At 45.6% G+C, this 15,895-nt stretch overlaps 1 protein-coding gene across 1 annotated transcript in view; it reads right to left on the bottom strand.

The window, feature by feature from the left end:
• Positions 1-15,895, bottom strand: part of MAPK1 (mitogen-activated protein kinase 1) — a 324,545-nt gene that overhangs the window by 112,523 nt on the left and 196,127 nt on the right. Inside the window, exons 5-6 of the mRNA XM_069215246.1 lie at positions 14,707-14,821; positions 14,013-14,144 (exon numbers count right to left, since the gene is read on the bottom strand). Coding sequence (XP_069071347.1) covers positions 14,013-14,144; positions 14,707-14,821 — 247 coding nt within the window. The remainder of the gene's footprint in view (positions 1-14,012; positions 14,145-14,706; positions 14,822-15,895) is intronic.

Here is a 15,895-nt window from a genome sequence, read left to right as displayed (position 1 = left end):
GCAAGAGTTGAGGCAGATCACCTGTAGAAAATGAAAACTGGATAAATCGCAGGACATTCGAGAGGTCTACCGGATGTGACTTCAGACACAGGCAAGGCTTTAGCTGTAAAATGCATTCAGAAATAAACACAGGTGCAAAAACTAATGACTTGGCTTTTGACTTCTTAGGATTAAGGGTATAAATTACAAATAATTTTCCATAATGAAACGTATGTTTACACAGTGAGCAATGGGAATGTGCATCTCATGGAAAAAGATTCAAGTGTACATTTTCTATGATAAGTTCAATCTAGACAAAATAGCTATTTATTGATCCAAATGGGAGTTCACAAACAAGTTACTTACTTTCAGTAACGTATTACCTGGTAAGGACTATTGAACCGCAGATTCCTTACCTTAGAATTATACCCTAGCGTCTGACTAAATCCAGAAAAGTTTCATGAGCAGAACCCCTGTGCACTGGTAGATGGTAGTGTACAGATTCGCATAGCGTCATCTGCTGCCAGAAAGTGATGTGTGCAGTGCCTATATAGACACCACCTCAGCATGCTGTCAGTTTCTTTTTGCTACTTCTCACATTAGAAGCACGGAGCCACAAAGAACACAAAGAACTAGGGCCATGAAAGTTAGCCAGCCCTGTTCGGAGAGTGGGGAGGATGGGTGGGTCGGTAAGACATCTAGGGCTAGATAGAGTCTATTCTACATGAAAAGGGAAGATTACCTTCTGTAAGAAGCATGCTCAAGTCCAAAGGACTTGTCTTTTGGGGAGGAAGGAGGGGGAGGGGGAGGGTGGGGGGGAATGTAGAGAGGTTAAGAGGAAACAGCCTGAAGCTCACTAACCCTCCGGAAAGATGCAATTGTCACCATAAAGGCAGACTCGATGGTGAGAGGCCTAAGAGGGCAAGAATGAAGCAGGTCAAACGGAGTACACATTGAGAAAGCAAAAATCAGGTTCAGATCCCATTGAGGCATAACAAAGGGAGCTGGGGGAAACGTGCTGCAGACCTTCAAGGAATCTATATACAACGGAGGTCTTGAAAAGAGAAGGGTGATCTGGCAGCCGCAGAAAAGCAGAGATAGCAGACAGATAACCTTTTAAGATGCCGAATGCAGAGCCCTGCTGGGCCCGGTGAAGAATAAACAAAAGAACTTAAGAAAGGGGAGGAGATAGGGGATCAACCTGTTGCTCAACACACTACGCCAAAATGTATTCCAATGGCCAGCGTACACTGTCTTGGTGGAAGGACACTGAGCTGCCAAAACAACATTGCAGACTTCAGGTGGAAGCTCGAAAGCTGTCAACTTTTGCTACTCAGTCTCTACGGAGAGTCTGCTGCAACTCCTACAGAAGATCCTCCCGAAGGGGCAGCCTAATTGGAGGTCCGATGGCCAGCTTCAGATACCAGACTCTCCGAGCCCAGTCTGGAGGCACAAGGATGACTTGACCTTGGTTGTTCTTGATCTCCTGGAGAACTCTGGACAAGAGTGGCATGGGTAGAAAGGCATACAGTAACGTCAGTGGGCAGGCAGGACAGGGATGTGGAAAAATGCATCCTTCAAGTCCAACACTACCATCCAGTCTCCTGGGTCTAGGGCAGATAGGACTTGAGCGAGTGTGAGAATTTTGAACTTCCTTTTTGAGGAAGAAATTGTGATGGTGCAGGTCTAGGAAAGAATCAAGGTCTCTGTCTTTCTTGGGCACCAGAAAGTAGCAGAAATAACAAACACAATATACTTCTGAGGCTGGCACCCTCTCTATGGCTCCCTGGGCCAAAAAAGCTACTACTTCTGGCAGGATAAGGAGAGATGGTCCTCCATCAGCCTGTCGTAAGAGGGTGGCATTGTTGACGGGGCAATCATAAAGAGGAGGAAAGTATCCCCTCCAGACAATTTGGAGGGCCGAGCGGTCTCATGTTATTGACCTTCAGTGGTGCAGTTGATGACGTCTCCTTCCACCCACTAGATGTTCATGATGGCCGGAGGGAAAACTAAAGGGGTTTGGAGGCTGCCAGAAAGGGCGGGGGCTCGGGGTCAGGAGATTGTGAACTTGTCTGACCTCTGACCCCCGAGATCTGTGAGTGTAACACACTCCGTCGTTCACAGGCTGGTAAGCTTGTGAGCTGTGGTGGCTGGGTGAAAGGTGGACTGGCGTTGACTGGTGGGAGCTGTCACATGGAAAGACCCAAAGAGCTGGATGTAGGTCTGCTGTCCTTGAAGCGCTCAAGTGCGAAGTCTGCCTCATCTCTGAAAAGACAGAAGCCTTCAAAGGGCATGTCCAAAGCAAAGCTTGGAATACCCTATAAAGCAAGTTGTACATAGCCAGATGTGGCACCTTTATGCCACTGAGGAAGAAACCGCTCTGTATAGCGAGTCGGTTGGGTCCAAACCACATCTGATTGTGAACTTACTGCATCTCTCCCATCAGCCATAGCTTGAGAGAGTATGGCCCAGGCATCCTCTGGGAACATAGGTGCACTGCTGCAAGGTAATCTCACAGTAAATGGGGTTAACAGCCTAAAAGGCATGTGGTGTTCGGACTGCAATGTCAAGCTTGCGGAACAAAACATTTTCTTTCCTAGTGTCTAGCCTCTTGGATTCCTTATCCAGTATTTGGTAGAGAATGAACCAGGATTAACTCAAGAAGTGGAGACTTATGCCACCAAGCTCTCCGGGGCAGGGTGATGGGTGAGGAAAGAGGTCCCATGGGGCAAGGCAGTGGCAGCATGCAATTGTCCTGTTCACAAGAGCCCCTATGCAGGTCAGGACCATGCCTGGAGCAGAACATCCTTGAGGGCTAGCATTAAATGGGAGAAGCAGTTCTGAAGGGGTTACTTCTAAATGAAGCACCTTTGTCACCAGGGTCAGATGAAGGTGCAGGACCTAACCCCCCCCCCCCCCTCCCCTCCCCTCCTCACCATAGAAAATGTTGCAACTTCCTCTGTAGCCACAGTAGGAGAAACCGAAACAGTCTCTATCAGGTACAGTAATTAAACATGTATACTCCAGTGTTAGCCTACCTTTCCCATGTAGAGAAAAAATTTCTTAGATGTAATCCTGGTTCGTTATTACAGGAGTCTCTGCTGAATTCATTGACAGACATTTTTCAAGAGAAACAATCTGTTCTGGAAAGAGCACTATTTAAACTACCAAACATCATGTACCAAAATACCTTTAATTTATTGCAGACTATGTTTTAAATAGCCTACATAACCCACTTAAGTATGTGGGGCTTGAAAAGTAGCTTTTCAATTCTACTCCGCTTCTGAAAAATGGAGAAATGAAGAATGCCTGCGTAGGTATAACTAGTCTTAAGGCTGACCATAGAATTTAAAAAACTACACTGTGCCCTTTAGGCTGCTCGCAGACCTGTCTTGCTGACATCAGGTACAGATCCATGCCATGTCCCCTGATCATCTTGCCTTACGTTCAAATACTAACCCCAATATCAGTAAATATATGAAGAAACAGTCATGATATCTAGGGAGGAAAGGTATATCATGAATTCTGCAAAGTTTCATATGACAAAGAACGAGTATTACAGGTAAGACTCTTTTGGTCTCCATCATGGGATCTTCAGTGATATGCATAAACATTTAACAGAATAGCAAGTGCTTGCAACTAAGCAAAATTAAGAGATGCACTGCAGAATACCCGAAGTACAGCAGGACATGCATTAGGCTAATAACTTAGACAAAAAAAAAAAAAAAGGAGTGGCCAACTTAATGTTTTATGAAAATATGAACTGATTCTAGCTAGCATCTTTACAAATCTTTGTCACTGCCAGATATTACTACAATGCTTATGTTGCTGCTTCACTTCTTGGGGGTTTTCAGAGAGAGGAAGCAGAGCATGTTTCCTAGGCATTTTAGCAGGAGGATGCAGTGCACCTTCCTTTATTGCCAAAATATTTTCTCACACCAAATCAAACTGGTGCCTTCTCATCGATGAAAAAAAAAGTCTGCGAATAGGAGGAAACCTGGACAAGTAAGAATATGTATCAAGTGTGTAGAAGCATGTTTAGATATCACTTGTCCCCATGGCAACTTCTGCATTTACATCTGAGCCCTCAAAGTTGATTGCTATGACAGAGTCCATCGCCAGCAAAAAGAATGGAAAGTAGGAACCTGATCTCCTTGACATTAAAGATCTTCCTCTCTATGGCAAGTATGACGACATCGTAAGCCACAGAAAAAAAAATGATGCTAAGACTTTCAAGTGAAACCTCCCCGGTGGCATGTGGGAGCGTTTATCTCCATTTTTCTTTTTTTGTGCTTTCTCCTGGAATAGCTGCAGGCATCACTGATAGGGCTGAGGTGGAGGCAGAAGCTCTTCTAGATCTCATCAACCTTTTCTGTCGGTGGACGTCAGGAGGTGAGGAAGCCTCGCTACCCCTCAACTTGATCCCTTCTCCCCTTTGCTGCTAAACCTTTTCTCCCCTCGTGCTATGCTTTTTTTGATTATTTGGGTAGTTCACTCTTAGGGCCCCAACATTTTTTGTCTACATAAGGTATACATGCCAAATTTGAGTCCTTTCCCCCCCCCCCCCCCAACATCCTGGGGATTCGAAAGGTTTGTGGATTACCCTGGAGAGGACTGAGAAATACAGCTAAAATATGTTTCTTTTGGGAAAATTGGGAAAAAAGTGCTGTAGAGGAACGCATCTGTTTTTCTCCCCTGCACATGTCACCAACAAAGGGTTTGCGGTGCTAAAATCAACACCTTCCCTGCTTTCAGGAACAGGCAGACTTGAATCAGAAAACCACATTTTTTCAAACACAGTTTTGGCATTTTACTGGTTCACAGCCCATTTCTCCTATATCTTGTGCTTTCAACCTCCTTCCAGTTAGTGGTAGAAATTGGTGTGAAAACAATGGTGGATCCTGGAAAGCTATACATTTCTGAAAAGTAGGCAATTCTGAATTCAGCAAGGGGTCACTTGTGTAGATCCTTTAAGTTTTTCTATAAAAAGTAACAGTTGAAATAAAATAAAAAAATGGAAATTGAGTTAGAAAACAGCTGTGTTTACATTTTCATCTGTAACTTCTAACTATGGAATATTTTTCAAAAGCAATATACTGTTGTGTCCACAGGACCCTTCCAGTGGCGGGGATATATAGGGCTTGTAGGTTCACCAAAAAATCTGTTTCCAGAGGCAATAACTGAGCTGCACCTTGCAATGATTTTTCATTGTGTTCAGGGCATACAGCAATTCATTTGTCAAAATAGCAAGAGTGAGAAACGGTTATCAAGGAAACCTATGTAGAACATGATGGACGCAGAATACCAGAGCTCCGCCGCACCGCCTCATTATCCTGATTAAATCTTTCATTTGACAGGCCATCTAGCTTGCTGTTAGCATGCATGGTGAGTTGATAAGTCAGGCTGCTACACAGAGCCACTGACACACCCGGAGGTGTACGATACGCTGCATGCCACCCTGGGAGGCTGAGACTCTACGTGGCATGGTGCGCTGGTCTGCTGCCTGACTGCCAGCGAGCGCGCTCAGACGGTGCTGGCGGACACAAATACCCAGTGCCTGGATTTAAAATTGTGCTGCCTGTGGGACAGCAGCCTCGTTGACGGGGGCTGCAGGTGAACTGTAAGATCGCTGCTGCAATATGGCTACTGTGAACCACGGCCCGGGGGCGACACTGTGGGGATCCATGAGGCCCTGAGAGTGACTACCACACAGGAGTGAGACCAGCTATTCTCGATATGAACTGAAGTGGGACTTGTGCTTTACAAGTAGTGCATACAGAGGGAGCCTTGCGGTAACCTGTTTTCGTACTGGGGGGTGGGGGGGGTTTGCATGAAACGCTGTGTGCACAGGCCGCTCACGCGTACAGCCACTGTGGAGAGCTGCGACCCAGTATCGTGAGTAGACGCCAGGAATTGCGCTGTGACCTTGAACTTTTATACACAGCCCCTTAAGTTTGATGGTGGCGACAACGTGGTCTGCTGATTTCTCAGCAAGCGGTGGTGCCTTCACAGCAGGTGAGCAGGAAAGTGCTGGGCCGTGACTTATTACGATGGTGCCGATCAAGGCGCAATAGGCGCATTCATCTATCTGCAGTATGGTACAATCTCTGCCGTGGAACCTGACTCATGGTTGACTGCATTATGAGAGGGACATCTGAACTGGCAGTGTAGTGGTGAATATGCCCGCTTGAACATCCATCCAGAAAGTGCTGAGCTGCTGTTTGCCCTGTACCTGTCTGCAGCACCAGGCAGCATAGCACATCTAGACATGGGACTGTGGGACACTCAACCCCCTCCCAATCCCTGACATTCAGGCCACAGCCACAAACTGCTGTAACCAATCTATTGTGCCCAAATATACTTGAGGGCAAACATCATGCCATATTGTTGGCAATAGAAAACACGTGGACATCGTTGGAGTCTAAAATAGACACATTTGCCTCTGATCTCAGCCTTCTCCATGCAGACCATAGGAAACTTGCAGACAGGGTGAAGCTAGCAGAGCAAACTGTTGCAACACTACCACCTACAACACAGTATGAAATTCTTATTGACCAAATGGGTGCGTACATTGGAATAACAGGCAGAAGATGCAGAAGGCAGATCCCGCAGAAATAATGTCCGACTAGTGGGATTGCTGGAGGATGCCGAGGGTCAGGACCCAGAGTGGTATCTTGAAGACAGGATGCAAACTATTCTTCCCCCAGGCGCGTTGTCACAATTCTATTTCACTGAAAGGGTGCATCGTGTCCCAGTGTGAAGACCCCTGCCAGGTGCCAATCCACTCCTGCTTACCAACGTACAGGTTGAGAATGCCAAAGTTAGGTTTTTCCCAGATGATACAATTGCCGTAGAGAAACAGCGTACCAACGTTCTGACAGTCAAATGACAGCTGCATGAAGTGGGTCTTGTATACTCCCTCCTCTATCCAGCTAAGCTCCGAGTAGTGGCTGATAACACCACACACTTCTTCACCACCCCAAAGGAGATATGGACGTGCCTTGAGGATTTCAACGGCCAACCCAACCACACAAATGGAGAGGATGGGGGCCAGGAGGCCTCAGCGCAGTCTGCGAGGACATCGAGGGCCGCGGATGAGGAATGGCCCCCGTACAGCCCCAGACTTGGAGCAAAGGCCCCAGGAGCATCACTAAGTCCTACCTCTCAGACACCAGATGATACTCCTGCCCGACATTCTGGAATCTCCTTCATCGGACGGTGAGAGCTTCATTGCTACATGGCCCTATGTGCAGAGCTCGCACATTGCACCAGACATAACCCCGCAAACAGTGGACTCTATCTGATACAATCTATCTTCGAGATACCCTTGCTGCCTCACACAATACATTGTATGTTCACCCTTTTAAATTATACAATGTTACTTGTCAGCTGCAGCCAGTATTTATGCACAGTAATGCATGTTTGGCCATACATGTCATGCTTAAAATAGGGTGGTGTGATGTGCTGCTCCCAATTACACTGCATTTCTTTCACGACCACTGACCTACGTCCGCCTACCCCTGCTGCAAAACCAGTTCTTTTTCTCTTTGTTTGCATTGTCTGGTTTGGGAAGCCATCTGTTTTAGTATGCTACTCTATTGGTATTCACTATGTTATTGTTACACTGTCCTGTTAAATGCCACTTGTTGTACAATTCATTCCCAATTGGGCACTCCATGATATTAACCATTACACTCTGGCAAACTCCTCTGCACACATAGACAGTATTAAAAGACAGGTATTCACTTCACGCGCTGCCCGTACAAGCGGAATGCTCTCCTTATGACCTGCATTAATGTACTAATATGGAACATCCCCGGCATCCACACCTCAGTGCGTAGATATGCTGTATACTCCTATCTGAAATGACGAAATACCCATATTGCCCAACTCCAAAAGTCACATCTGACAATATCAGAGGCAGACAAACTTAGGAAAAGATTGCGGGTCAAGTATATTCCACAAATTACTACTCCTGTGCACGGGGAATATTGATATGGATTCGGCCTGGGGTTCCATTTGAGTTGACAGAAGATGCTATAGATGCTAACAGCTGTTGTGTGTTCATTAAGGGGAGGTCTAGTGGTCATCACGTGGTCGTCATATTCTTATTGGTACTATGTATGCCCCCAACACAGATCAGGCTCCTTTTCTACACACACACTTAATGGTCTGCTTGCTCAATGGAGTGGTATTCCTTGGTTTATAGGAGGGGATTTTAATTGTGCATTGATACACACTTTGATAGGTCCTTCCTACCCTTGGCACGCACTGCAGCCACTTCTAATGCCCACTCACTGATGAATTGGCTGAGTCCCTGTAGGAGGATGGCTTGGCTTATAGTGGGTACGTTGTGGTATTTACACCTTGTGCCAGGTCCAGTTATCCCTTATTAGTAGATTAGAGGTGTTCTAGCAGCTTAGGCTGATAGAGGTAGGTATAGCAGAGTAGCTTAGGCTGAACTAGGAGGCATGCAAAGCTCCTACTATACCACTTATATCACTTAGCACTATATCATAAGAAAACACAATACTCAAGAGTTACTAAAAATAAAGGTACTTTATTTTAGTGACAATATGCCAAAAGTATCTCAGAGGATATACTCCCTTAGGAGGTAAGTAATATACACATAATATACACACACACCAACCAAAATCAGGTACGTAACAGTTAGAAAAGTAGTGCAAACACTGTAGAACACAATAGAATGCAATAGGAGACAATAGGCCTAGGGGCAACACAAACCATATACTCCAAAAGTGGAATGCGAACCACGAATGGACCTCAGCCCTAGTGTAGTGTGTAGAGGGTCCCTGGGAGTGTAAGAAAACCCCAAGGGTGTCCAAGATACCCCCACCCCAAGACCCTGAAAAGTAGGAGTAAAGTTACCCTACTACCCCAAAAAGACAGTAAAGTCGAGATAGGGGATTCTGCAAGGACAACAACTGACTGCAAAGCACTGAAGATGGATTCCTGGACCTGAGGGCCTGTAAAAGAAGGGGACCAAGTCCAAGAGTCACGCAAGTGTCTGGGGGGCAGGAGCCCACTAAACCCCAGATGACGGTGCAAAAGGGCTGCCTCCGGGTGGAAGAAGCCGACGATTCGGCAACAACGGAAGGTGCCGGGAACTTCTCCTTTGTTCAGAAGATGTCCCACGATGTGCTGGAGGATGCAGAGTTGTTTCCACGCAGAAAGACTGCAAACAAGCCTTGCTAGCTGCAATAGTCGAGGTTGAGGTTTTTGGCGGCTGCCAGGGCCCAGGAAGGACCAGGAGGTCGCCCCTTGGAGGAGGAGACAGAGGGGGCGTTCAGCAACACAGAGAGCCCACGCAGAAGCAGGCAGCACCCGCAGAAGCACCTGAACAAGCACTTAGAAGATCTGAGGACGACGGTCGACTCAGAACAACAAAGGAGGGTCCCACCACGTCGGAGGCCAACTCAGCAAGTTGGGCAATGCAGGACGGAGTGTTAGGGACCTGGGCTAGGCTGTGCACAAAGGAAGTCTTGCAAAGGTGCACAGAAGCCAGAGCAGCTGCAGTTCACAGGATTACTGTCTGGCGTGGGGAGGCAAGGACTTACCTCCACCAAATTTGGACAGAAGGGCCACTGGACTGTCAGAGACACTTGGATCCAGCTCCTGTGTTCTAGGGACCACGCTCGTCAGGATGAGAGGGGACCCAGAGGAGCGGTGATGCAGAAGTTTGGTGCCTGCGTTGGCAGGGGGAAGATTCCGTCGACCGACGGGAGATTTCTTCTTGGCTTCCACTGCAGGCAGACACCCCTCAGAGCATGCACCACCAGAAAACAGTTGAGAAAGCCGGCAGGATGAGGCGCTACAAAGTTGCTGGTAGTCTTCTTGCTACTTTGTTGCGGTTATGCAGGCGTCCTGGAGCAGTCAGCGGTCGATCCTTGGCAGAAGTGGAAGAGGGTAGTGCAGAGGACCTCTGGTGAGCTCTTGCATTAGTTATCTGGTGAGATACCCACAGGAGAGACCCTAAATAGCCCATAGAGGAGGATTGGCTACAGAGAAAGGTAAGCACCTAGCAGGAGGGGTCTCTGACGTCACCTGCTGGCACTGGCCACTCAGAGCTGTCCATTGTGCCCTCACACCTCTGCAACCAAGATGGCAGAGGTCTGGGACACACTGAAGGAGCTCTGGGCACCTCCCCTGGGAGGTGATGGTCAGGGGAGTGTCACTCCCCTTTCCTTTGTCCAGTTTCGAGCCAGAGCAGGGCTGGGGGGATCCCTGAACCGGTGTAGACTGGCTTATGCAAGGAGGGCACCATCTGTGCCCTTCAAAGCATTTCCAGAGGCCAGGAGAGGCTACTCCTCCCAGGCCCTTCACACCTCTTTCCAAAGGGAGAGGGTGTAACACCCACTCTCAGAGGAAATCCTTTGTTCTGCCTTCATGGGACCAAGCTGCCCAGGCCCCAGGGGGGCAGAAACTGTCTGAGGGGTTGGCAGCAGCGGTAGCTGCAAAGGAGACCCCGGAAAGTTAGTTTGGCAGTACCCGGGCTCTATGCTGGAGACCCGGGGATGCATGGAATTGTGACCATCCAATTCCATGATTCTAGACATGTTACATGCCCATGTTCGGAGTTACCATTGTGACGCTACATATAGGTATTGACCTATATGTTGTGCACGCATGTAATGATGTCCTCGCACTCACAAAGTCTGGGGAATTAGCCCTGAACAATGTGGGGGCACCTTGGCTAGTGCCAAGGTGCCCACACACTAAGCAACTTTGCACCTAACCTTCATTAAGTGAGGGTTAGACATATAGGTGACTTATAAGTTACTTAAGTGCAGTGTAAAATGGCTGTGAAATAACATGGACGTTATTTCACTCATGCTGCAGTGGCAGTCCTGTGTAAGAATTGTCTGAGCTCCCTATGGGTGGCAAAAGAAATGCTGCAGCCCATAGGGATCTCCTGCAACCCCACAAACCCTTGGTACCTAGGTACCATATACTAGGGAATTATAAGGGTGTTCCAGTGTGCCAATCAGAATTGGTAAAACTAGTCACTAGCCTGCAGTGACAATTTTAAAAGCAGAGAGAGCATAAACACTGAGATTCTGGTTAGCAGAGCCTCAGTGATACAGTTAGGCACCACACAGGGAACACATACAGGGCATACTTTATGAGCACTGGGGTCCTGGCTAGCAGGATCCCAGTGACACATAGGCAAAAACAAACATACATACAGTAAAAATGGGGGTAACATGCCAAGCAAGATGGTACTTTCCTACAGTCCCTAGCATTTAACAGACATTTGGTGTCATTACAAAGCCACCTCTAGGGTATACTCATTTCATTCAGCCCCACAAGGGTTGCATATCTGCCTTGATAGGCTGGTTTGTACTTCTAACCTGATTCCGGTGATAGTGCAGACTATCTAGGGCGGACCCATTCTGATCACAACCCTCAATCCTTTCAACTTGGAATGGGATGCCTTTAAGGCTATGATGCGCGGCGATTGCCTAGGGCTCAACTGGGGCATGCGTAAACAGTTGAATAGACAGGTGTCTGACGCTGAACAACAGTTATTATACACAAGGAGTCAGAGGCAGCACGAAACCCTAGCACTTTGCCACAGTTACATGCAAAAAAAAAAAAAAAGCTTATTCTAAACTACTTTAAAGATTGAGATGCTTAAATTATGCTGCACACTCAGCTACACACATGGAAAGTGTCTGGGTGAGAGCGGAAGAAATGGCTCTTTTTTCGCAAAGACATCCTAGATCTATGCAAATACCCACTTGCATTTCAATGGGAGTTAATCCTAGCAGATCTATACACGCCCCTTGCCACAACACCAGATAGCCAAGAGACTCTGCCACCTGTAGCGGCTATTTGTGACGCACCATCCCTCCTTTGACCACAACTCCAAACATGCAGTGAAACCTTGCAGACCGTAACTTGTACGATAATATACTAGCTGAAGTTACTGCTAAGATTGTGCATTGGAGATGCTTGTTGCAAGGACATAGTAACCCAACTACTGTCCTGCTGAACTTAATGAGACGTGTCATTGATTTGAATGCCTATACCGTTCCCCCATTTTTACTTCATTCAAAATTATATTGTAATTGCCCCTCTTAGATCCAAATTTTATTACAAGTTTTTGTCTCACCTCTGCCTACTTCTTTTAAGTTAATGCATATCACATAGATGTATTAATTATGTGCTCTTTACTACATTGTATGCATTTCAATATAAATGTAATAGAAACAAATTTTAAAAAATTGAAGGAAACCTATTTATTTCCAAAATGGGCACAGGATATTGAGTTTGAAAGTAGTGGTTATTTGCACATCTGAATTTGGGGTACCCATACCAGCATATGAATTAGAGGGCTTTTCTCAAAATTACTTTTTTCTTACACACTGTCTTACATTTGGAAGGCGAACATGCAGAGAAAGACAACTGGTAATAACACTTGTTCTGCTATTCTGTGTTCCCCCAAATCCCTTGTTAAAAACAGTACCTCACTTGAGTGGGTAGGCCTGGTGCCAACAACAGGAAACGCCCCAAAACTCAACATGGACACATCACATTTTACCACTAAAACTAACTTGGTTTTTTTGCAAAGTGCCTAGCTGTGGATTTTAGGCTCTAGGTCAGCCAGCACCTAGGGAAACCTAACTAACCTGTACATTTTTTAAAACTAGACACCTAGGGGTATCCAGGATGGGGCGACTTGTGGGGCTCTCACCAGGTTCAGTCACCCAAAATCCTTTGCAAACCTCAAAATATGTCTTAAAAAATAAACATTAACTACATTTCTGTGATGCAAAGTTCAGGAATCGGAGGGGAGCCACAAACATCCTTCCACTCAGCATTCCCCAAAGTCTCCCGATAAAAATGGCACCTCACTTGAGTGGGTAGGCCTAGTGCCAGCAACAGGAAATGCCCCAAAACGCAACGCGGACACATCACATTTTTCCACTGAAAATGGACTAATTTTTTGTAATGTGCCTAGCTGTAGTTTGTGGGCTCTAGCTCAGCCGGCAGCAAGGGAAACCTAGCCAGCCTGACATTTCTGAAAACGAGACATGTAGGAGTATCCAGGGTAGGCTGACTTGCTTGACTCTCCCTATGTTAATTTACCCAGAATCCCTTGCAAACCACAAACGGTGAGAGGAAAAAAAACATCAACAAAAAAAACACGCTGCCCCCCCCCTCTTCCAGGCGGGGGCAGAAAGACTGTACTGTACCACCCCTACACTAACTACAGAAAAAAAATTCCTGGCAACGTAGTGGGCTTTCTGCCCCAGCCCCCTGAGGGTAGAGGTGGGCGCAGATCGGAGGCTATTGCCCCCAAGCAGGGATCAAGTTGGGAGGGGTAACAATGGAAAAGAGAGATTCTCCCCTTTCTACCGATACATCTCTCGCCTGCCTTGATGCTCGGGTGGCTGAGACAGTCCCCTGAACACCAAGGAGGGGGTTGGGGGGGGGGGGGGGGGGGGGGGAATGAACTAATCAGCTCATTTAACTTTTGTTTTCATTGAAATGACATCAACGTGCCACGCACGCTGATCATTATTTCAATGAAAACCAAAAACAGCTTCGGGAGGTGAGGAACTTGTTGAAGCAGGGGATGCCTCTGGTGCCTGCACCAGAGGAATTTCCTGCTCGTGTGCAGAGGACGGCCAGGGGATGTCCTCAGCACAGAAAGGGTTAAAGTCCTATTTGGTATTATGCTTTCATTTCTCCTGTTTTCAAAACTGGTGAGTGGAAAGCTTCATTAAGGTTCTTACACTCTTGTAGATAATTGTAATGTCTTATAAAAATAGTGCAAGTTGAAGAAAATGCTTTTTAGAGGCATAAGCACAGCATTATGTAATTTAAATAGTTCTCTTTCTAGAAAAAAGTTTCTCTTGAAAAAAAAATGTTCTGGGATCCTGAAGGCAGGTGGAGATATTGAAAGTTAATGAAAATCAGCAAAGATCCTATGACGGATGTTTATTTATAGTTGAGTCGCAACAGTTCTGTGACTTAAAAAAAAGAGAATTATCTGCATACACTACCTTTGGGATCAGCATTTTGAAAAAGCCTATTCCAAGGAACCTTGCTTTTATGAGGGAGGGAAAGCAAGTAGTTTCTGGCTTTTAAATTAATTATGCAATTCAAGTCCTCCTGAGAAGGCGATCCAAGGATACCTATAGAAAACAGAAACATTTCCAAGATACCACAATTATAAACAGGCCAATAAATACAGTAATAAAATAGCACTAGCATTCATAATTAAGATCTTTACGCCCACTTCACCATCTTCACAGTGCACCCATCTTAACTCACAAACACGTTATCTGTGTATCATTCATCAGGCAGCACTGTGAGCCTACATTTTCTACTATAGCAAGTTCAAGCTGCTTCTTATACAAAGCACTCCCAGCCATGAGTAAAGCACAATCCGTACAACCCAGACATATGCAGCAACAGACTGCGTGCAGCCCACAGTGCAAAGAGAAAAAATGAGCAGTAGAGAGGCACTACATTAATACACAAACATATGTATGATTTCTTATGTTCTACTGTTGCTCTCAATTATTGGCAAGTCAACAATGTAACAAGCCTATCTGATAAAGAGTAGCGACTTATGTTATCCCAAGTGAGTAGTTAACCCACTTTTTTTCTGCTGAACTAAAACCCACAAATGCGCTTTAGAGAAAGCATAAACAGATGAAAACATTAATTGATAACAGTTATTATCAATCTTACCTAGGATATGGTTAAGCTGATCAAGGTAATGTTTTCCTGGGAAGATGGGTCTGTTAGAAAGCATCTCTGCCAAAATACAACCTACAGACCAAATATCAATGGACTTGGTATAGCCCTAGAAGGAAAGAAAGAATGTCAGAAAGCTAAGTATAACAAACAAAGGAACGTTCATACCGGTTTGTATCTGAATAAATACTTAACTGGATTTGAACACAGAAAAATGTGCTACTTACCTGTAACACTAATTCTAGTCACTGGCATCTTAATTGAATTCATAAATACAGACTACCTTTACCCAAGTGCTGTATACCCAAAACACTGAAGAGCTAAGTGTTCTTATCCATTTTGACAGTCTTATGAAGGACATAAGATCTGAAAACTAAATGAGCCCTTGCTTCCTTTCTATATTGGTGAGGTGGGAGGGCTTGTGAATTCAATGGAAATTTCCAAGATAGAAAAAGTGTTTACATGTAAGCAAGCACCCAGAATTCGCAATAATGTATTCAATCACCGAGCAGAACAGCAGGCTCATCCTTTAAAAAGTTAATAAATAATATTTATGCCACCTTGTTAGAGTAATCAGAATATCATAATTTTGACAATAACTCCCCAACCCCCTATCCCTTGCAGAACCATATAGTTAAAGAGAAAATATCGGCCTTCCTGGATGTTTGAAAGGACGATCCTGAGGGACTTATGAAAACAATAAAATCTGGATCCCCGTGAGACCCAGCACCCTGATCCGTATTGATGAAAGGGGAAAATACAATTTACCCAGTCTTGATATGTTTTTAATCTGTCACTCAAGAGCAGCATTGTTCCGCCTGCTTATTGGAAACATGCTATTGTGAGACCTCTGCTAAAGAAACCATTGCTAGATCCTACTCTAGCACAAAATTACAGGCCTATTTCCTTATTCCCAGGTGTCGGTGAAATACTAGAAAAAACTGCTAACAAACACCTCTCCTCTTTTTTGGATAACTATTATAGAATACTACATTTTATCCACAATGGATGCAGGTCTGGAAGCAGAACACAGACAGAACTTTTATTTGTTAAAGAAGAGCTGAAATAAATCAGCGGTCAGGGTGGATCTGCTGCAGTTATATTATTGGATCTGAGCACAGCTGTCAACACCATGTCCTACCCCATTCTACTGCAGAGGTAAGAGGCTGGAATTATAGGTTCA

This window comes from Pleurodeles waltl, chromosome 11 (assembly GCF_031143425.1).
Source record: "Pleurodeles waltl isolate 20211129_DDA chromosome 11, aPleWal1.hap1.20221129, whole genome shotgun sequence".
NCBI classification, from domain to species: Eukaryota; Metazoa; Chordata; class Amphibia; order Caudata; family Salamandridae; genus Pleurodeles; species Pleurodeles waltl.
This window is presented reverse-complemented; position numbering and strand designations above follow the sequence as displayed.